The sequence below is a fragment of the Danio rerio genome, chromosome 17 (genome assembly GCF_049306965.1).
Source record: "Danio rerio strain Tuebingen ecotype United States chromosome 17, GRCz12tu, whole genome shotgun sequence".
In the NCBI taxonomy this organism is placed as follows: domain Eukaryota; kingdom Metazoa; phylum Chordata; class Actinopteri; order Cypriniformes; family Danionidae; genus Danio; species Danio rerio.
This window is the reverse complement of record NC_133192.1, coordinates 10,015,034-10,038,963: the sequence shown is the minus strand read 5'-3', so window position 1 is coordinate 10,038,963 and position 23,930 is coordinate 10,015,034. Positions and strand designations below refer to the sequence as shown.

Here is a 23,930-nt window from a genome sequence, read left to right as displayed (position 1 = left end):
TGCTATCAAGTCAAGGTGTTAGGAAGTGTCAAGTTTTTAAATAGATCTCACTTCGCAATGTGTTTGGGTTTGGTTGAACATAGTCGTAAAAACTTATCTAAACAAGACCTTTCAGTGTCATTCTGTTTCAACTCTTTGGCAAACAAGATGCTGCGCGGTATCGTCCTGCTCACCCTGCTCATCTCCTCTGGTAAAAATCGGCAGATTCACTTATATCAGTCTATTAGTCTGTCTTAACCATCTTTAATGTGCCCATAATGCATTTTTATTCATCCTATTTTCTTAGTTTAACGTTTATATGTGTTAAATCTTTTTCCTTACAGCTTGTGCTGCTCACTTGGAGATGCACAAAGAACCCTTTCCGGAATTTGACTTTGAAGGCTCTGTGAGTCAATATCACTTATGATCTCATAAATTTTTTATTTTATTTAACCTACAGGTAATAGCATGTAAGATAAGTGTCGTTGGTATTGTCTTTAGGTTTATTCCCATGCCAACTTTATTAGCACTATACATTTTACGATTAACTTAATATAAATAAATATAAAGCAAGGACGAAGGTAACGTGGGACAAAAGTAACACACCAAACAAAAAGGTAAATTCTAATTACAAAAATAATAGTGCAATAATAGGTACAAAATTATGATTTGAAACATATCTGATACAATCTCATATTTGACCAAAAGTATAGTTGTTAAGCGGTTGTTAACTGGAAATAACATACCCTGGATTGCCCTGACTATAAAAATGTTTAATGTAATAGTGTTTAATATCAAATGGCAGTTATTGGTTTGCAGTGGGATGAAAGTAGGGCTGTTCGATTTATTTTATTTTTTCGATTAATTCAAATTTATGTTTTAAGACGATTTAATTTTCAATTAAATTGAGGAATCGCAATTTTTTTATAAAAAAAAAAACATTAGATACATTGTAATTGCACCAATGCGCTTTGGTTCACTCTCTGTATACTCTGCCTAACTCCCTGTCTGGGTTTTAATGGAAGTGACAGCCTGAACACCAAATTCATGAAGTTGTGGGCATGCATCGCAGAGCTGGTGTAAATACAACAAATACAAGCATTTATCTTAAGTTGCGTATTTTTCTTTTGTTAATACCTTTGCATCAAACGCGCTTTGGTCCACTTTCTCACGCTACTCCAGCACTGCCTGACGAGGGGATTTACATTCACTAATGCAACACGTAAAATCCTACATGACTTCACGCTTTACTAAGTCACGTCTGTGTGGATTGTCAAGACATATTCTCTTATCAATTCGATAAATTCGATCTCTCAACACGAAATTGTGAATCGGTCAAACTTTATAAAAAAAAAATCAAGTTTTTTTTTTTTTTTTTTGCCATATCGCCCAGCCCTAGATAAAAGTAAAGCTATTTTCTCGAAGCCCTGTTAACATTTGCTTTCCAGGATATAACAGCCTATTATGGATGCAACCCTTGATGGATCTGCCAAATATCAGCTGATTTTGGGATCAGTTAGCTTCCAATTTCAGTCTTTTAAGTGCAGAGAGTACATAATTGTAGCGATTATATTTTCTTAAGTTGTGTTTTCTTGTCATGCATCACATTAATAATCAATTTACAGGTTATTATTTAGTGCAATAACAAATGTTCAGGTTTGAAATGTCTTTTTAAAAGTAAATCAGGTTTAAGATTTCCTGTGGGAACGAAAGTAACACTGTTATTTATGTCCCACTGCTAATAGACAAACCTTATTTTTCACTTCCACAGTCTGCAGTGTTTTGATTAAGATGTTTTATTAAATTAACACATATTGCCATTAATAATAACAGATATTCAAAACTTTTAGAAATTTGTCATTTTACATTGTTCGATTGCTTTTGAAACATTTGATGGAGCTGAAATTAAAAATGAAAATGCAAGGTTATATATATATATATATATATATATATATATATATATATATATATATATATATATATATATATATATATATATACACTAACAGTTGCAGATCACTAATTACTTCATATTCAGTAAAAAAAAAAATTCCAGACTTCCTTGAGGATTTTAATAATTTCTAGATTTCTTAGTATTTTTCATGACCACTATAAAGAAATCCCACATGAAAAAAAACTGCTATAGAAATTTATAGTAAATACCACTATACATTATTATACTAAAACAAACCAAAGTTCACTGAGCTAAAATCTAAAGTATACTAAATTATTCATTAGTGAAAAAGTGAGTAAACCCGTTAATAAAAACAATTATTTTAACTCTAACTAGATGAGTTTTACAGCGACTTTACTTTTTAAAAAAAGGTTTTAAAAGGTGAGTTGCTTTTAAAGTGATTAGTTGACTTTACTTTTTTAAAATTAAGTAAATTAATCGTGTGCATAATTATCAATATTATGTTCAGTCAACTTAACATGTCCAAGTTACAACAGGTTTACACACTCAACTCAACTCTCAACTCAACTCAACTCAACTCAATTTATTTCTAGAGCACTTTCACAAACCACAATGATTACCAAAGTGCTGTGCATAAAACATATAAAGTGAAGTTTTATAAACTAATTTCGAGAGGAGCACGTGATATGATTGAGCACTGTTGGCCACTCATCCGTAATCAGTAACAATCCAATCAGAGCGATCCTAGCTTACTATAAATGGATCATTTTCTCCTTACTGCTCTATCTTCGTTTTGGAAGAAACCCCCCTTCCAACCCATCTCCTCCTTTTCCCCCCTTTTTTCTAAAGGGGGAGCTATCGAGACCTTCCTGATCTCGGATCCCCTGATATGCTTATTGACTATATCTCTGAGCTCAGGGTTCTCTCCCAGGACAGCATGCCAAACCTGCTTTAAATGCCAAGCATATCTAAGTGGGAACTCTTGAAATGCATGTAAATATATTTAAAACCAAAATACATAAACTCACATCACATGATTAAAAGCTAAAGAAAATAAGTGTGTTTTCAGTGACCTCTGAAAAGACTCAAAAGTTGGAGCTGTTCTTAAAGAGAGTGAAAGATCGTTCCAAAGTCTCGGAGCTGCTACCGAGAAAACTCCATCACCTCGACATTTTAAGCGTGATCTAGAAACTTGCAAATAGAGACGGTCCATAGAGCGAAGAGATCTCACAGTTTGGTGCATAATAATTAGCTCAGAAATATACTCAGGGGCCAGGCCATGGAGGAATTTATAAACAAACAACAGAACTTTGTACTGAATTCTAAACTGGATTGGCAGCCAGTGTCGAGAAACAAGTACAGGTGTAATGTGTTCTCGTTTTTTGTGTCTGTTAAGAGCCTGGCAGCAGCGTTCTGGACTAGCTGCAGTCGCGAGAGAGAGGCCTGACTCACACCCAAATACAATGTGTTGCAATAGTCCAGACGAGAAGAGATGAAAGCATGAACAACCTTCTCCAAATTACTGAAAGAAAGGACAGACTTCAGCTTGGCAATATATCTAAAATAGAAAAAACTATTTTTGAAAACCGCATTAATTTGCCAATCAAACTTTAGCTCAGAGTCAAAGATGACACCAAGACTCTTTACAAAGGAATGTATTTTCCTAGGAAGCAATTACAGATTGCCATTAGAATCTGAACCTTTTTGGCCAAAAGCAATGAATTCGCACTTGTCTTCATTCAGTTGGAGAAAATTATTAGCGAACCAACACTTCACATCAGCCAAACAATTAAACAAAGCCTGAAGGGAGGATTGATCCCTAGATTTTATAGGGAAGTAGATTTGAGAGTCATCAGCATATAGAGGGTAATTTATGCCATGCTTTTCACAAATTTTTCCTAACAGAAGTAAAGGGAAAACAAAACAGGACCCAGTATTGAACCCTGCGGAACCCCACACGTTAATTGAATGACAGATGAAGAAGAGTTGCCCAAACTAACTGAGACAGTTCTATCCTTCAGATAGATCACTCAATGTATCACTTTAACAGGGTTAGTTCAGCCCAAAATAAAAACATACTACTACTCACCCCCAAGTGGTTTCAAACCTTTTTCTGATGATCACGGAAGAAAAAAAGAAAAGAAATTTAGAAAAATGTCAGAAACTTTTAACCATTGACTTCCAAAATATTCCAAATCACCATGGAAGTCAATGGTAAAAAAATGTTTTTTTCTTAGTACTACAGTATGCTGCAGCATTCATTAAATAAGAGTTGCAAATGCAATATAATACACTATTTCTCACTATAGTATGGTTTACTATAGTATGGTTTAAAAACACTATAGTATTTATAGTGGTGTGAACCTATACTGGTCTCACGGTTCGATTCGGTTACGATTATTATGCCATCAATTCGGTTCAATTCAATATCTCGGTGCATCACGATGCATTGACGATGCTTTCCATACACAGTGTTTTATATTGGGGGGTGACTATAACAAGCTGTCTTTAAACACACACACACACACACGTGCACGCTTGCTTGGGAGCGATACTGGGAGACCGTCCACTCCTAAAAATCCTCCTTAAAATTACACTAGAGTTACCAACCGCTCCCGTGCTTTATTCAGAAATTTATATTAATTTATTTATTTATTATAATATAATCTTGTCGGGTCCCGCAACAATGCACAGGTACAGCCGTGGGAATGCAGACCTATATCCAGAAGTATCACTGTAACAGCTGAGAGGAAAAGAGAGGGAAGGAAAAGTCACGCCAGCAGGTGAAATGGGCCACACAGAGAGAGAGAGAGAGCAAGAGAATTGGAGTTTACTTTCATTCCCTCAATCACAGAGAAATAGAGGCTTCTGCTGTAAGTGTCAGGGAGAGTCTGTCCACAAAACACACACACACAGTGAAATTGTGCACAGTTTCTGCATTTTAGCTGGCGCCTGGAGTATTGTGAATACCCGCGCTCGCCTCCCTCGCGACAGAGCGCTTTATGAGATAAATGACGTCAGTACATAATAATTTTGACACCCCTAAGTATTTAATATAAATTACTTTAGTACATTTTCATGTGGGTGGATTATGCAGCTATAAATATGCCAAACAAACAGTACATACACTACATACACTCTGCGCAATAAGAAGCAACATGTTTATGGACGATTTGTTGCTATTTTCAGACCAGCACCACAGTAATTTTCCCGTTTTGTGTCACATTATTTAAATAGCAAATCCATTTGCGCCACATTGTGGACTCATGGGTGTGCCAGTCTATAAAGAAGGTGTGTTAGGGCGCATAGTTGGAGTGTTGCTATTTTTAAGAACTGAAATAGACTCCGCCTTTGACCAATTAAACCCTGGTCTAAAGTCCAGCGCAGTGCATTATTATTAGTATTACATATGCATATTTATATTTGTTTTAATAAAAACAGGTTTAGATTTGTCCACCTGTCAAGTTTTGGAGACATCTGCATCATCATGTGGGGCATAAGATTAGGACGTGTGTTTGGGTCTAACTCAGTTTTTGACCACACTTCCTTATTATTGTTCATTTATTAATTTGCTGGAAATTAGAACTCAATTTAGAAATAGCTTTGAAACAAATCCTTTACTTACCGAACTTACCGAACGAAATTAAATATGTAGGCTAATAGATGTCTTCAGTGGAGTGTGTACAACACTGTTTCCTTATTGACAAAAGTAAAGGAGTAAAGTGAAGAGTAAAAGTAAAGATAAAGAGGCCGAATGGCAGATGCTAGTTCTTATCCTCACGCTGCAGATGGTTTGTTTAACTGTTACAAATAGCAAATACACCATAGTGCAACACAACTGACTCGGAAGATGAGACTCTGATTGGTTTAATGCATGTTATACTCAAAACGCAGCCATAACTCATTAAGAGAATAAGCACAACGCTGTTAGACAATGCGTCAGGGCGCAAACCATATTTTTCCGTCCTTAAAATAGCAAAAGTGGATTCGGACAAGCCCTTAATGCTTTTGCACCCTGCGCTTTAGACTTTGCATCATGATCGTTAAAATGTAGTAATGTTCAATTTAACTTATTTGTTAAAATTCTGCCCAAATAAATCAATTCCAACCTCTTAAAAAATGTAGTAAATCCCAGGAATCATCTTTGAATCATTTTTATCAGTGTGATGTAAAACCGAGTGTTTGCAAGATACAAAGAAGCAGCTTTGAAACAGCTAGTTATGCTTGTTTTTCAATTATGAAATGGTTTCTAGGAGTCAAAACATTGAGTCTAACATGCTTCATGTTGTCTTGTCAGGGCGAAATTCCAAAGGAACAACTGCCTGGACTATGCTGGGCTTGCAAGTGGGCCATGGGAAAGCTGAGGCAACATATCTCCAATACAGCAAATAAGGTCAATCTTCAGAAAGAACACCCTTTTAAAGGGATAGTTCACCCTAAAATGTAAATGAACACCATTTATTCACTCTTGTGTGGTTTTAAAACCTTAACACAAAATCTCAAAACGAAGATATTTTGAAAACAAGCTGAAAACCTGACTTCTCTAGAAGACTAAAAACAAATACTATGGATGTCAATGGTCACCGTTTTCCAACATTCTTTAAAATATCTTCTTTTGTGTTAGAACAAGATAAGTGAATGATGACAGAATTAAATTTTTGTGTGAACAATTTCATTATTACATTGATCTTATTCTAATACAGGAATATATAAACAATTCACGTTAATTCTGCTTGGGTTTGTTACAGGAGGAAATTAAAAATCAGCTGGCGCAGGTCTGTGATGGGATCGGGTTCCTTAGACCTCTGTGCAGGTGGTTTGTGAAAAAGTACATGGACATTCTGACCGAAGAACTTTCCACTACTGATGGTCCTAGAACTATCTGTTCTCATCTCCATGTGTGCTAATGAGCCTATGGGCTTTATTATGCTGAAGAATCAACTGATTCATTGAAGAAATGCAAGCAATAAAGAGTGTTTCGCTTTAGCTGGGAAAGCTGATCAAATTTAGCAGAGTGCACCGGAGCCAATGGTGTGATCATTGTGATTTTATATATGAGCTTTCTGCGGGTTTGTCTCATGGTTTTGTCTGCAATAAAATGTGTGAAGCAAAGGTTGATGTGTTGTTGATATACATTTACAAATAGAACCAATGCTTGAATTTGTATTTGACTTCTCCATCACAACCACACCACACATGCATCAATATCTCAAGCCCATTTAAAACTCAAACGCATAATTTCTGGAATTAAGCCAAATATGCAGCAATAAAGTAATCTGCATAAACATTACACTACCTGATAAAAGTCTTGTCATCGATCCCAGTTGTAAGAGCAACAAATAATAACTTGACTTCTAGTTGATCATTCAGAAAAGCGGCAGACTGTAGATTTTTCTGATGAATCATCTGTTGAGCTGCATCCCAATCATCGCAAATACTGCAGAAGACCTACTGGAACCCGCATGGACACAAGATTCTCACAGAAACCAGTCAAGTTTGATGAAGGAAAAATCACGGTTTGGGGATACATTCAGCAGGGCCGGAGTGGGACTCCGAGTTGCAAGCCTTACACCGGCCCACCTCAGTCGACGACTGACTATATTAAAATAACGTTATTTCCAATTCAGTTTCAAATAACACTAACATGTCTTTTTCAAGAACACAGCTGCTTTACAACTTCAAATGTTTTTGAAGTTCTACATAAGTAACCCAAACAGTTTTTACTTCTTAACACTGAAAATGAAAAATATATATTATACTCTGGTGAGGTTCGAACTCGGATCGGCGGCGTCGTAACGTAACGTGCTAACAACAATGATCATTAACCTGCGGGCTGCATTTTGCTCACAGGGCTGCGAGAAAATAAATAAAAAGAGCGGAGCTGCGGCAAATTAATGAATAAAAAGAGTGAGGCTATGGTCGAATAAACAATTAAATGAAAAAAGTGCAACTGCCGAGAGTGCAAGCAGCTAGGGACACCAGCCCTCGTGGCCAAAAAACGGACCGGCCCACCAGGAATTCTCCCGGTTCTTCCGATTAGCCAATCCGGGCCTGACATTCAGTATGGGGGCGTGCAGGGGTGGGCTTAACCAATAAGCAAGGTAAGCAGCCGCTTAGGGCCCCGGGAAATAAGGGGCCCTGACCAATGCCAAGAAGCCTATATTAATCATATAGCCCTTTAATACATTTTCTATGTTGTAAAATCTGTCTATAACTGTGAAACAAGAAACAAATGATGGCTCAGCTGACGTAGCACTATGGTGCAGAGGTGCTTTTCTTTACAGTGCAAAAGAGGCCAATCCCAAAATCACCCCAAAAATAGGACAAAATATATATACAAAAATAAACAAACAACAAAATAAATAAATAAAGGCAGTAAAGTAACAAAACAAATATATACAAAGTGTTTGCTTTCCAGGCTCAGTACGTCTAAATACCGTTATGCCACTACTCACTCTCCTAACTCCTACGACTCCCCCGTAGCTCATAAATAAGACCTTCTTTCTTTTTTTGATGGCCCATTAAAAAGGTCTTCATTATCGCTACTACGTCTTCCTCTATGGTGGTTGCAACTGCTGGGCTTTAGAAGTAGGTTGTGGAGTTGTGTGGAGCAGTAAGTTGAGTAAACATATTTCTTTATTCGTAGAAAGAAAACGTTAGCCAAGTGCTACTTGTCTTGCAAAGATGTTTGTTTTTGCAGGTTATTATTTTGGGGATTTTTTCACTGAGCACTGTAAACAAAAACGCTTTGCACCATTGTGCTATTTTAACGTTGCCATTTTTTTTTTTTTTTAAGATTTAAAAGGTTTGAGACCTGAAAAAAGTCGTCTCCATAACAAGTGGTGTCAGAAGTGGGATGGCAAGTCGAAAATCAGTGCATTCTGGAAAACAGACAAGGAAGGGTCTGAGATCCCAGAAAAATAAAACAGCAATGGAAAATGTTGCATGGGACACTGTTAGGACTGCGTTGTTTTGTTTGTGTGTTTGATTTTGATTTCTAGATTGGGGGCGTGCCTTCAGCGCACCTGATGCTGGTCAGCGCCCTTATTTAAACCCCGGCAGAGAGTTTGTCTGGGCCGCTGTCCATTCACTTGGCAGTTGGCCAGAGCCGCGCTCCTATTTGGCCTTTATGCTTTCTTTCGCATCCATACACTATCACTGACAACATTTACCGCATCCATTCATTTGCATTTCACACTGATTGAACATACTGATACTGATATTTTGATTATATAATTTAAATTGAGCTAAATAAATATTCTTTTTGATTATACTTCTCCTTGTCGTCTCCCTCATTATGTTACATCCTTGAGCCAGGTGTAACATATGGGGGCTCGTCTAATTTAAATTTAGTTGATTTGATCTTTGGCTTTCGTAATCGGTATTTGTTGTGTAATAGGTGGGAGAGACAAGGAGGGGGAAATGTTTGTTGGAGCGGCTTTGGGTTTCTAGTCCGATCAGGAAAAGGTAAGTTCTTGCGGTTTAAAACTGTGTTAATGTAAATTTCCCCTGTTAGCTTGTAGCAGCGCATTGCGTTGGTTTTTTTTATTTTAGTTTGTTATTTTTGTGCGGCTTCTGGGTTGAGTGCACTGCCGTGGAGTAGTTCTGAACTATCTGTTCAGTTCCACACCAGCGGTATCTGAGTGCTTCAAAGGGCTCGACTCTTGGGAGCGCATGAAGATTCGGAATAGTTATTTAGAGTTTTTTTTTCGATAGGATTAGGTGGGGAATTAATGAATGTGTGCACAGTTTTTGACCGTAAGAATTACCTGCGTAAATTGTAATTGGGAGTAGGTTATTTGTTGTAACTTTGGTTGGTTGATTTTGATAATGACGTCAGTGGAAGAATTTTGTAGTGCTCCTTCGGATGAGCTATTGAATTTGTGCTCGAAAAAGCAGCTTTGGGAAATTGTAGATCGATACGAGTTGAGTGGCGTTGATAAGCGAATGCGTAAGGATGAGGTTCGAGAAATGATTAGAGTTAAATTGAGTGAACTTCAGGTTTTGCCAGTTACGTCGAGACGAGCAACAGCTGGGGTTAATCCCGCAGCTGAGAAAATGTCATTTGTTGGTTTGTCATTTGAGCAGCAAAAAGAGCTGATTAGAATGCAACAGTTGCACGAAAAAGAGATGCGCGTTAGTGAAATGGAAATCGAAAAACTTAGATTGGATGATTTGATGAGAAAGCGTGAGATGGAATTTGAGAAAATAAAACATGAGCAAAAGTTAGCGGTAGAACGACAAAACCAAGAGTTTCAACTTAAGTTCGAGAGTTTAAAACTCCAAAATGCGAGCGGGTCACCTGTTCATCGCACAGACGGCTCATTCAATCTCATTAATAATTTGAAGTTGTTGCCGGTGTTTAATGAGCGAGATCCAGACGTATTTTTTTCGTTGTTTGAAAGCATTGCTGATGAACGAGATTGGCCTGAGACTGACCGTACCGTTATGCTTCAGTCCGTATTAGTGGGAAAAGCCCAGGAGGCGTATACTGCTCTTTCTGTTGATGAAAGGAAAAAATATGATAGCGTAAAATCTGCTGTATTAAAGGCATTTGAGCTGGTTCCAGAGGCATACCGCCAACGTTTTAGAGCGTGGAGAAAAGGTGAGAGACAAACACACGTGGAAGTAACTAGAGAGCTATGTAATCATTTTGATCGCTGGTGTTCTACATCTAATGTAAAATCATTTAGTGAGTTGCGTGAAATGATGATTATTGAGCAACTGAAAAATATCGTTCCTGATCAAATTGCTGTCTACATTAATGAGAATAAACCTCGCACTGCTGCTGAAGCTGCATCATTAGCAGATGACTTTGTTCTGACTCATAAAAACCGATTTAGTTCTGGGAATCGGGGAAATGGAAAAGTTCACTTTAAACAGTCGCAGCAAATTGATCCATATTTACATTCTCGTAGAACGATATCTGATTCAACGTGCCGGTATTGTCTGGAGGTCGGGCACTGGAAAAACGAGTGCCCTTTGCTAAAAAATAAGCAGATACGTGGCAAAAATAAAAATACTGCACCTGTGCTTTTGACCAATTGTTTTCCGCAGACTCCAGCTGTTTGCAGTACGGATGACTCCGTAATAAAAGGAAATTGTTCCGAAATTAAAGCTAACACTGGGTATGCACCATTTATTTCTCAAGGTTGTGTTTCTCTTTTAGAGGAACATAAAAGCGTACCTGTAAGAGTTTTGAGGGATACGGGATCGTCAGAGTCCTTTATTTTGGAGTCCATACTTCCATTTTCATCCAGCTCGTATGTCGGTAAGAATGTTTTAATTCGAGGAATTGCACTTCAAACATTGTCTGTCCCTTTGCACAAATTTAGTTTACAATCCCAGTTGGTGAACGGCGAAGTTATTATGGGAGTGCGCCCTTCTTTGCCGGTGGAGGGAGTGGACATTATTTTGGGAAATAATTTGGCTGGGGAGAGTGTGTGGCCTGTAATGACACCTGCACCGATTGTCACCACGTCCTCTGTTCTTGATCAAGAATGTTGTAAGTTATCCGAAGATGTGTCATGTGTAGTGACGCGATCCAAGTCTAAAATGTTGAATGAGTCTAACCTGAATGATACCCGTGTTCCTGTTGAGTCTGTCGCTCCTGGATTGTCTCTCTTGTCAAGAATTTCTCGTGCAGAATTCATTGTTGCCCAGAGGGATGATCCTGGATTAGAAAAAATGTTCGCTGCTGTTCTCCCACCGGAGGAGGTAGAGAGTGCCGCGACTGGATATTATATTAATGATGGGGTGCTTCTGCGCAAGTGGCTTGCGTTACACGAGGATGGTGGTGGTGAGTCAGTGGTTCAAGTTGTTGTTCCAGAGAAATTCAGAGATGTTGTACTTAAATTGTCTCATGGCGATCTAGCTGGTCACTTGGGTGTAAAAAAGACATATTCTAGAGTTTTGCAGCACTTTTATTGGCCGCTGTTGAAAAAAGATATCTCGCGGTTTATTAGAACATGTCATACATGCCAAGTGACCGGAAAACCTAATCAGCCACTGAAACCAGCCCCACTGTATCCCATTCCTCCAGTAGAGCAGCCCTTTGAATATTTGTTAATAGACTGTGTTGGTCCGTTACCTCCCTCAAAATCGGGAAGTAAATTCCTTCTAACAGTAATGTGTCAAAGTACTCGGTATCCAGCGGCTTACGCGTTGCGTAATATCACTACCCGGTCCGTAGTAAAAGCCCTGTCTCAATTCATTTCCATCTTCGGTATTCCAAAGGTCATTCAAAGTGACCAAGGAACGAACTTTACTTCAAAAATGTTCGCAGAGATTTTAAAGCAATTAGGAGTTAAACATCATCGTTCCAGTGCGCAGCATCCTCAGAGTCAAGGGGTGCTGGAGAGATTTCACCAAACACTGAAGTGTCTTTTGCGGGCGTATTGTGTCGAATTAAATCGCGACTGGGAAGAAGGGCTTCCGTGGCTGTTGTTAGCATCAAGGGAGGTCACGCAATCTAGTTTGGGCTTTAGCCCAAATGATTTAGTCTTCGGCCACAAAATTCGAGGTTTACTTTCTGTTCTCGGCGATCAGTTAAAAGGCAAACAACCACCACAAAGCTTACTTGAATATGTGAATGGGTTTAAAAGGCGCTTGATTTTAGCTGGTCAGGCAGCTAAAGAGAATTTGGAGAAGGCACAGATAAAAATGAAAACTCTTTTTGATCGTCGGTCTGAGCAGCGCGTATTTAAACCGGGGGATCAGGTTTTGGCGTTGCTGTCACTAGTGAGCTCTCCGTTCTGCGCAAAGTTTGTGGGACCGTATACTGTAGTGCGTGCATTGTCTGATCTTAATTATGAAATTGCAACTCCAGACAGAAAGAAAATAACCCAAATTTGCCATGTAAATCTGCTGAAACCCTTTTTCTCCCGAGATTGTCAAGCTGATATCAAATCCTCCGGGGTGATCAGTCCGGCGATTGAGGCGCTGGGACAGTCCTCCGCAGGAGACCGGGAGGGGGGTAAGTTTTTAGATGATGCTGTAGTGCCACCTCGATTAAATAATTCTGAGACTTTGAAAGAGTTGGAGGATTTGTTGTCTCATCTAACTGTTGTGCAGCGAGCGGAGCTGTCACATTTGATCCGAGAGTTTCCATCACTATTTGGGGATGTTCCATCACAAACGCATCTTATAGAGCATGATGTGGGTGACGCTTCACGCAAACGCCAGCGTTTTTATCGTGTCCCTTTTGATAATTGCATTAAATTAGAGTCTGAGATTCAGCACATGCTGAAGAATAACATTGCAAAACTGTTGTGTTCGAGTTGGGCATCGCCGTGGTTACCTTGTCAAGTGCCCCTGTGGTGGAGTGATGAGGCTGTATTTTTGGTCTCCCACTGATGTCCCTGACCTACTCCTGTATGTATGTTATAGATATTATTTGATTTAATTTGATGTGGGATTATTTTTTTAGGGGGGTGTGTTAGGACTGCGTTGTTTTGTTTGTGTGTTTGATTTTGATTTCTAGATTGGGGGCGTGCCTTCAGCGCACCTGATGCTGGTCAGCGCCCTTATTTAAACCCCGGCAGAGAGTTTGTCTGGGCCGCTGTCCATTCACTTGGCAGTTGGCCAGAGCCGCGCTCCTATTTGGCCTTTATGCTTTCTTTCGCATCCATACACTATCACTGACAACATTTACCGCATCCATTCATTTGCATTTCACACTGATTGAACATACTGATACTGATATTTTGATTATATAATTTAAATTGAGCTAAATAAATATTCTTTTTGATTATACTTCTCCTTGTCGTCTCCCTCATTATGTTACATCCTTGAGCCAGGTGTAACAGACACAGTGGATGAGAAGGAGGAGGTAACCGGTGAGAAGGGGGCTAAATCTAGTCCTACTTGAGACCCACAAGGTGCAACCACCATGGAGGAAGACGTAGTTGCGGTAATGAGGACCTATTTAACGGCCCAGCAAAAAGGAAAAGAAGGTCTCATCTACAAGCTACGAAGGAGTCGTAGAAGTTATGAGTGTGAGTAGTGGCGTATTGGCGTTTAGAAGTATTGAGTCTGGAAAGCAAAAACTTTTTGTATATATATTTTGTCTACTTCATTTTAGTTTTTTTTGCACTGTAAATAAAAGCACCTCTGCACCATAGTGCTACATCGGCTGAGCCATCATTTGTTTCTATTTTCACACATATAACCTATAACAATGTCTCTGTGTGACAATAATTGTAAGATGCCTTTCCTAACATTACTCTTGACAACGAGCTGCGGGTGATGTTGTCGGTCTCTTCCCTGCCTCAAAGCACTCAAGGCAGCACAGTACCCCACAGCCGTCTCTCACACCTGCAGCATTCAGAGTAGATTATTCCTCTGCATACCAACGGCAAATGTTTTAGCACGGCAAGCATGAGGCATTTGGTAAAGTCATACCGATCTGCTTCTCTGTTTTAAATGTAATAATTTAAATGGACTGTTTATTTTTTTTCTTGCTGTTGTTCACAATCAAAAAGATTATAGTGACACCAGTCTGCCAGCGATTGGAGTAGAGGCAGGTAGAGTGTTTAAGAGTGAGATTTTCGAACATTTGGGGAAAAACAAGTAGAAATACGACAAACTGAATTGAAATATTTAAAAAAAAACAAAGGGGGGCTAATAATTCTGACTTCAACTAATATATATATATTATATTAGGAGGCTTTGTAAGCAAACATCAGAGCTTTGAATTTGATGCGAGCAGCAACTGGCAGCCAGTGCAAACGGATGAGTAGCGGAGTGACATGTGCTCTTTTAGGTTTATTAAAGACCACTCGTGCTGCTGCTTTCTGAAGCATCTGAAGAGGCTTGATAGAGTTAGCTGGAAGCCTGGCTAGCAGAGAGTTGCAATAGTCCAGTCTGGAGAGAACAAGAGCTTGAACAAGAAGTCGACCTGAGCTCAATCTCCCCTCGCCCTGCAAAAGGGAGGTAGCCCTGGGCCCGAGGATCCCTTGTGCTCAGGGCTCTCTCCTGGGACAGCATGCCAAACAAGCTATATTTAAATCATGAGCTAAGTGTGAATTCTTGAAATAATTTACAACCACCTAACTTAAAAAATGTAGTAAATCCCAGGAATCATCGTTGAATCATTTTTATCAGTGTGATATAAAACCGAGTGTTTGCAAGATACAAAGAAGCAGTTTTGAAACAGCTAGTTATGCATGTTTTCAGTTATGAAATAGTTTCTAAGTGACATTGAGTCTAACATGCTTCATGTTGTCTTGTCAGGGTGAAATTCCAAAGGAACAACTGCCTGGAGTATGCTGGGCTTGCAAGTGGACCATGGGAAAGCTGAGGCAACATATCTCCAATAAAGCAACTAAGGTCAATCCTCAGAAAGAACACCCTTTTAAAGGGATAGTTCACCCTAAAATGTAAATGAACACCATTTATTCACTCTTGTGTGGTTTTAAAACCTAAAACAAAATCACAAAAAGAAGATATTTTGAAAACAAGCTGAAAACCTGACTTCTCTAGTAGACTAAAAACAAATACTATGGAAGTCAATTGCCGCGTTTTCACTATCGCGCCTAAAGCGAGCGAGCCAGGGCGAGCCAAGGCCAGTCGCGTTTCCACTTTCACTTCCGGGGCCTAATCGGGCCAAAGCTGGGCCAGTGAATACCAACCGCTGAATACCTTGGGGCCAAGGAGGGCCAACTGGGGCTTCAGGGCGGAGTGAAAGGAGAGGCGGACTTTGCCCCGAGTCTGCAAAAGATGGCTTGCCATCATTACACTATTGTTTCCGATCGCACACGAGTACATGCGCCAAACACATAAACAAATAAATAAATAAGGGGAAGAAAACATTTAGCCTTATAGGCTGAGGTCCGTGCAAACAGCATTTTTTGGGGGAGTGTAAGCAGAAACTACGCTACCTTTTTTTTTCTGTCCTGCGCAGCGTCGCTTTAAAAATCCATTGGGGAAACTACAAAATGTGTTCTGTGTCCTCAAACAAGTGTTGATGTTTTTATAAGACAAGCTAAAATTGAAAAATGAAATTTAAATGAAAAGCTTTAGTAGTTAAAAGCTGCCGAGCGCAACGAAATATAGGCTATATTTTATCACTTGCTCTTTTTTTTTTTTATAAACTTTATTTATTGAACACAAGTGGAAAGCATTCGTTGTATACAAATGTCCAATTTCTGCTTTTCTTTTTTGAACACTTTTGTAAACATTCAACCCCAAAACCCCCCACCCATCCCACCCATCCAAACACAGCCACTTTTCTTGTAAACCGTATAACAGAAGACGGAGCAATAAAAAACAAAAATAATAATAATAATAAAAAATAAATAAATAATAATAATAAATAAATAAAATAAAAATAAAATATTAACAATAGAACAAAAATAATGATAATACTACAATTTGAGATACAGTCATAAATGCTTTCAAATAAATAAATAAATGAAACAAAATAAATACATTAGCTAGTTACATCAATAATAATGATGTGCTACCTACTTCTTGGTTATTATGGTTTTAGTTGTGCTGAGGTTAAACCAATGCGTCTAGTTTAGGGCATGACTGTTCCGGAGAAAAAATGCTAGACTAAAAGAAAAAAATAATAATAATAATGATAGTAATTCCGACCATAAAATGATTTCTTAAATAATCACCTCCAGAGGCGTTAAATCATCAAAATAATTTAGTAGTGGCCTCCAATGAATATAAAACTTGTGAGGCGAGCCTCTGAGAGAGAATTTTATCTTCTCCAATTTCAAAAGACTTAGGATGTCGTGTAACCAAACTTTGATTGAGGGTGGTTGTTTCGATTTCCACATTAAAAGAATTCTTTTGCGAGCAACAAGGGAGGAAAAGGCGATGACATTATTTTGAATGTTTGTGACATGAAGATCATCTGGGGGTTTTCCAAAAATAGCGATGTGAGGGTTTGGGTTTAGATTAATGTCCAAGATATCCGAGATTGCCTTGAAAAATAACCGCCAGAATTCAGACAATTTAGGGCACGACCAGAACATATGAGTGAGGTTACATGGGGTCTGTGAGCACCTATTACATTTATTATCTAATTTGTCTGGATAGAGCTTTGAGAGTTTCTCCTTGCTATAATGTAGTCTGTGGAGGACCTTAAATTGTATGAGTGATAATCTGGCACAACTAGAAGATGAATTTACAGCGTTTAAGGCCTCCTCCCAGAATTTGTCAGAGAGATTTAATTGAAGTTCTGATTCCCAATCCATCTTAATTTTATTCAGGATAGATTCGTTAGCTGGAGAGAGTAGATTATATAAATATGAAATACGGCCTCTTGTCAAGTTTTTGGCTTTAATGATCACGTCTATCCCACTAGGTGTTGGGATGTGTGGGAATGAAGTTGTGTGTGTTCTTGCAAAATCGCGTAGTTGGAAGTATCGGAAAAAGTCTGATCTGTTTAAACTAAATCTAGAAATCAGTTGGTTGAAGCTTGCAAATAAATCTTCAATATACAAGTCTCCTAACTCTCGTATTCCCTTATTCTCTAAGCTGATAAAATTTGAGTCACTTTTAGCTGGTATAAACAAATGATTATTGCAAATTGGAGTTGATAATGGGAGGGTAAGCCAGCCAAAGTGGCGTCTTATTTGCGCCCAGATTTTTAAAGTTCCGATGACAATAGGGTTGGTGGTAAAGCTTCCTGGGGAAAAGGGTAAAGTATTACAGGCTAAAGCTCTCAATGATGAAGAACAAGAGGCTGATTCCATTTGACTCCAACCAGTTTGAGGGGAGGTGAACCAAGATATTATTTTATCAACATTAGCTGCCCAATAGTAACTTATAAAGTTAGGTAGACCTAGTCCACCTGCCAGTCTGCTTCTGCATAGCGATATTCTGTTTGTACGTGGTCTTTTACCAGCCCAGATAAATGATGAAATAATTACATTTATAGATCTAAAAAAGGATTTAGGAAGGAATATGGGCAGGCACTGAAATACATATAAATACCTTGGTAGCACATTCATTTTGATAATTTGTATTCTGCCTGCTAAAGACAGCGGCAAGTGACTCCATCTTTGTAAATCTAATTTGACTTTTGCTGTTAATGAATCAAGATTTCGTTCTCGCATTGTTCGTGTTGACTTAGTGATTGCAATACCAAGGTATTTGATCTCTTTTTCAGACATTTTAAAAGGTATAAGAGACGATGGTATATTTACAGCCAATTCATTGATAGGAAGATATTCACTTTTAGAAATATTTAATTTATACCCGGATAGTTTACTAAACAAGTTTAATTGGGTCAGGATATTTGGAATACTTACTAGGGGATCTCTTACGTATAAAAGCAGGTCATCAGCATACAGAGAAACTCGGTGCTCCACTCCCCATCTCGTAATTCCCTTGAAACCTATTTCTTTTTTCAAAGCAGCTGATAATGGTTCGATTGCGAGCGCGAATAGTAATGGGGAAAGTGGGCACCCCTGTCGTGTACCCCGAAAAAGTGGGAATGGTGTAGAGCGTTGATTATTTGTGCATACTGAAGCACTGGGAGAAGAATAAAGTAATTTGATCCATGAAATAAAGTTATTGCTAAAGCCAAATTGTTTTAGGGAAAAGAAAAGATAGGCCCACTCCACCCGATCAAAGGCCTTTTCCGCGTCAAGGGATATAACAATCTCTGGGCTATCTGAGGATGATGGGGTAAGGATGACATCCAGCAGTCGTCTAATGTTAGAATAGGAATGCCTCCCTTTTATGAACCCCGTCTGATCATCGCAAATAATCAGTGGCATAATAGATTCTAATCTCCGCGCTAGTATTTTTGCCAGAATTTTAACATCAACAGGGAGCAGGGATATCGGGCGATATGATGCGCAGTTCAACGGGTCTTTATCTTTTTTATGAATTAAAGAAATAGAGGTCTTTGTAAGAGTGGGGGGTAAAGTGCCCTGTTCGTATGCATGATTAAACATTTCAAGTAGTAATGGAGCCAATTCATCTGAAAACTTTTTGAAGAATTCAACTGGGTATCCGTCAGGGCCTGGGGATTTGCCATTATTCATTGATTTTATTGCTTCTTTTATTTCTGAAAGTGTAATGGGGTTGTCTAGTCTGAGATTGTCACTAGAAGAGACCTGGGGTAAATCTAAGTTTTGAAAAAAAAATATTTAATTGATTTTCGTCATAACTAAGGGGGTCTGAAGTATACAGATGTGAGAAAAAAGATTTAAATGTACTATTTATTTGGACTGGATCAGAAGTTACAGAGCCAGTTTCATCTGTTATCTGTGTAATCTGATTTGTTGCATTTTTTACTTTGAGCTGGTGTGCCAACAGACGTCCAGCTTTGTCCCCATGTTCGTATACTAGTCCTCGAGAGCGCAGGAGTAGTTGTTCAGCCTCACTGGTTAATATGAGATCAAGCTCTGTTTGAAGTTTCATTCTCTCTTTATATAGATTTGGCACATTCATAAAAGATAGTGATTTGTCTAAATCTTCAATAGCTTTCTCTAATTCTTTTTGGCGGGTTCTCTGCAACTTATTTGAGTGAGCTGTAAAAGAGATGATTTTACCCCTTATGTAAGCCTTAAGCGTGTCCCAAAATATAGATGGGGAAGTATCATCGGGTTTATTAGTTTCGCAAAAGAAAGTAATTGATTCAGAAATATATTCACAAAATTTTGTATCAGCCAATAATACAGGGTTAAGCCTCCAGTGTCTGAATTCTTTTGGCTTGTTCTTGAAATGAAGATCCAACACCACTGTGGCATGATCTGACACCGTTATGGGTAGGTACTGAACCGAGGTGGTCGCTGAGATCAAATTTTTATCTATAAGAAAATAGTCTATGCGCGAAAATGAACGGTGTGCATGAGAGAAAAAGGAGTATTGTCTTGTGGAGGGATATAAAAATCTCCAGGGATCAACAAATCCGTATTGATCCATAAATACCGATAGAGCTTGTGACATTTTCGTAGGTGAAGTTAATCGCGAGCTTGATCTATCCAGTACAGGGTCCACAACACAGTTCATATCACCTCCCATTATTAATTGATGAGTCTCTAAATTTGGAATATTAGTAAATAGCGAGCACATAAAGTTATGATCGTCCCAGTTGGGAGCATAAACAGATATTAATATTACAGGTTTTTCATATAGTGTCCCAGTAACTATAGCATAACGACCATTTGGATCTATCTTAGTTTTATCTAAAATAAAATTTACATTTTTCCGAATTAATATAGCTGTACCCCTTGTTTTTACATTAAATTGTGAATGAAAGATCTGTCCGATCCATGGCCGGTTTAGTTTTTTATGGTCAGAATTACATAAGTGTGTCTCTTGGAGAAACATAATGTCTGCATTTAAGCTTTTTAAGTGTGTCATAATTTTTGTACGTTTAATTGTAGCATTCAGCCCACCAGTATTTAGGGAAATAATCTTCACATTCTGTCCCCCGGACACACCCCCATCAGCTACTCTTGCCATGGTTCAGCACATAACCGTAAAGTCGTCTGGTCAGTCTCAAGAAGCAGGTAGCAAAATAAAATATATAAAGCAATCTGTATAAAAACAGAACAGTATAACACAGACAGGAACAATACAATCAAAGTAAAATATGAAAGCAAACCAAAATAATCATACTTCCCTTTCTTTGTCATCTTTCTTCTTTTTCCTCATTAGTCTCAACTCTTTACAGCTTAATTATCTTAGTGTGAACCCCTATTGTAGTAAATGTAAACCTTAAACGTACTATAACAGTATATTTAGAGTCTGTGCTTCGCGTTGGCCACGATTATGCAAACCAGTAAATTACTCGGGTCTTGTTGTTTTCTTAAAGTTAGCCGCAAAAATCACAGCTTCCTCCGGAGAGGAAAACCTCTTTTTCGTCCCGTTTTCTAGGGTGATCTGTAAGCGAGCCGGGAATAAAAGCGCAGGTCTGCAGGTGAGATTATAAAGTTCGGCCATCACTGTTCTGTACTTAGCGCGTTCCTCCGCCACTTCTGGTGTGTAGTCCTCGAAAATCTGGATAGACGTTCCGCGGTACTGTAGTTTCCCGCGTCTCTTGCGGGCTTCACGGATAATCAGATCTTTGGTTTGGTAGCGATGAAGACGAATAATTACCGGTCTGGGCCGCGCGCCGGGTTGTGGCTTAGCAGCGAGAGTTCTATGTGCTCGGTCCAGCTCCGGAGGGGATTGAAGTGTTTGATCGCCGAAAACCTCGACCAGGAGTTCGGCGAAAAAAGTTGTGGGTCTGGGTCCTTCAACTGCTTCAGGTAACCCTACTATCCTTATATTGTTTCTGCGGCTGCGGCTTTCCAGATCGACCGTTTTTGCTATTAGCTTAGCATTACTGCTCGTCAATACTTCACATTTCTCCTCCAGCGCTTGAATTCTCTGGTCTTGCAACTCAGCGTTGGCTTCCAACGAGTTTATTCGTTGACCCTGCTCTGTTATGGTTGTTTGTATTTTGTCGAGTCTTGATTCTAAAGCCGCGAGTGAAGTCTTGAAGTCAGCTGCGATGCTAACTCTTTGGTCTTCAAGCAAAGTAGCAATGTTAGCCAGTGTAACGTTGTCCGCTGAAGCAGCGTCAATTTCAGTCTTTTTTGATGCCTTGGTGGTTTTCGACATCTCCTTAGCTGTTTAAGGTTTAACTTTTGACAGTTTAAGTTTGAATCTGTTTGAGGTTCTAGAGAAAAAGTAACTTTTTAAGAGTATTGCTGCAGGAGACTGAGACCGCGCTGTCTTCACATGTTAACCGGAACCGGAAGTCTTATCACTTGCTCTTATGTGCTGAAATACTGAACACTTTCCTTAAGATCGCAGAATAATATGCAACATTTAAGTGTCATATAGCCTATAAGGAGAAATTAATATGTTTCAGGTCTCTCCGGAGCATTTGGGCTGAATGTTTGACTGCGTCTATCTAAATGAAGATGTTATACTTACTCGATGAGTAAGTGAATATAATAAATGAAAACACAAAGGCCCGTGCGTATAGACATATCATTTACTGCTGTACAGTAACGTGTCATTTGTTTGTTTCGGTTATCTTCATGGTTTCGGGATGATGTGATGGTGTGCTTTGTCTACCTGATTCCCGCTGAAGTGGGCAAGTTGTGTGACGTTTGATACAGGGGATGTTCTGGGGGCGGCGTTTGCATGACGCGCTGTGAGCTACTAGCCCGACAGTGGAAACGCGACATGATTTCGGCCCCACTGCTCAATCTCCCTGGCGATTGGCCCGGCCCAGCTCAATTAAAGCCCTGGCTCGCACTGGCCCGACAGTGGAAATGCGGCTAATGGTTACCATTTTTCAAATGATCTTCTTTTGTGTTCAAGAAATGCAAATAGTGTTGAACCAAGGCGAGTGAATGATGACAGAATTAAATTTTTTGGGTGAACAATTTCATTAATACATTCATCTTATTCTAATACAGGAACTTCAGTATTATAGAGTATATAAACAATTGACGTTAATTCTGCTTGGGTTTGTTACAGGATGATATTAAAAATCAGCTGGCGATTGTCTGTGATGGGATCGGGTTCCTTAAGTCTCTGTGCAGGTGGTTTGTAAACAAGTACATGGACGTTCTGACTGAAGAACTTTCCACTGATGATCGTGCTAAAACTATCTGTGTTAATATCGGTGTGTGCTAATGAGCCTATGGGCTTTATTATGCAGAAGATCAACTGATTCATTGAAGAAATGCAAGACATAAAGAGTGTTTCGCTTTAGCTGGGAAAGCTGATCAAATTTAGCAGAGTGCACCGGAGCCAATGGTGTGATCATTGTGATTTTATATGAGCTTTCTGCGGGTTTGTCTCATCGTTTTGTCTGCAATAAAATGTGTGAAGCAAAGGTTGATGTGTTGTTGATATACATTTACAAATAGAACCAATGCTTGAATTTGTATTTGACTTCTCCAATACAACCACACCACACATGCATTGATATCTCACGCCCATTCCAAACTCATAATTTCTGGAGTTTAGCCAATTGCGCTTAACCAATAAACACTACACTACCTGATAAAAGTCTTGTCATCGATCCCAGTTGTGAGAGCAACAAATAATAACTTGACTTCAAGTTGATCATTTGAAAAAGTGGCAGAAGGTCGATTTTTCTGATGAATGATTAACATACCTTGGAATGTCGCGACTAATGTTTAGTGTAATAGTGTTCAATATCAATGGCAGTTATTGGTTGGCAGTGGTGCAGCTTTGTAGATTGGAGATATGGCTTCAGTGCAAAATGACTGTGCAAAAGTGTGAAAACCTCAAGTTAAAGGACAGGTCCTCAAGTTAAAGTAACACCCTCTTCTTGAAAGTCAATACAAATATAGAAGAGAGTGAGTAAAAGAGATTTACCTATAATCTTCTATGAAATAGCTACAGTGGCGTTAGTCTAAAAATAGCCATACAAATCTGATATTTGCAAATGATTCTGCCACATATATATATATATATATATATATATATATATATATATATATATATATATATATATATATATATATATATATATGTATATATATATATATATATATATGAGCAATTCCAGCGTGTTATGGATGTGACATTTGCAGTAAAAAAACTAAAAACATAAATTCACAGAGAAAGTACATGTTAACAATATATTGAAACTTTTGTTATATTTTCCAGAACAACTGACCACAGAATTAAGGGACCAGAAAAATATCAAACTATAAACATGTTTTGTACTTTAAATGTTGAAAAACAAACATGCGTTATGGATGAGACAAAAAAAAGTCTGCGGGTGTACAGTCTATAACATACTTTGTAGATATTCTGTGAATTAAACTGCACAACCCAAAAGAAACAATAATAATCAAAAGGATAAGAGTTGGCTCTCTATAAAACAAAAATGATTGTTTTTATTTTATTTAATATTTTGACATTTATGTGTAAAAAGGGTTGTTATGGATGTTACATCTCTCTGTTATGGATGTGACAGATGTGAAAATGCCACTTGTGTGACTTTGGTAAATCAAATAGAATAGCTTGAAAACATTGACAGATGCATTTTTGAGTATTTCTAAAGTACTGTAAAATACCTGTTTTCCCA

General features: G+C 38.5%; 1 protein-coding gene across 2 annotated transcripts; it reads left to right on the top strand.

Moving 5' to 3' along the window:
• Positions 1-22,748, top strand: nkl.3 (NK-lysin tandem duplicate 3). 2 transcript variants are annotated; one of them, XM_068214314.2, is made up of 4 exons: positions 1-190; positions 324-385; positions 15,128-15,223; positions 22,343-22,748. In XM_068214314.2, the coding sequence occupies exons 1-4, from the start codon at positions 58-60 to the stop codon at positions 22,499-22,501; spliced, it is 450 nt and encodes a 149-aa protein (XP_068070415.2). In that variant the 5' UTR covers positions 1-57; the 3' UTR covers positions 22,502-22,748. The 2 variants fall into 2 exon arrangements, with proteins under 2 accessions (XP_068070415.2, NP_001298722.1); NM_001311793.1 differs by lacking the exons at positions 15,128-15,223; positions 22,343-22,748 and adding exons at positions 6,192-6,287; positions 6,643-6,801 and having other exon boundaries at positions 148-190.
• The last annotated feature ends 1,182 nt before the right edge of the window (positions 22,749-23,930 follow it).

Bases quoted from the DNA above. Each gene is read 5' to 3' on its own strand.
- nkl.3 (XM_068214314.2), top strand. From the start codon at position 58: ATGTGTTTGGGTTTGGTTGAACATAGTCGTAAAAACTTATCTAAACAA. The intron at 191-323 runs GTAAAAATCGGC...TTTTCCTTACAG, and splicing joins CACCCTGCTCATCTCCTCTG to CTTGTGCTGCTCACTTGGAG. The intron at 386-15,127 runs GTGAGTCAATAT...TTGTCTTGTCAG, and splicing joins AATTTGACTTTGAAGGCTCT to GGTGAAATTCCAAAGGAACA.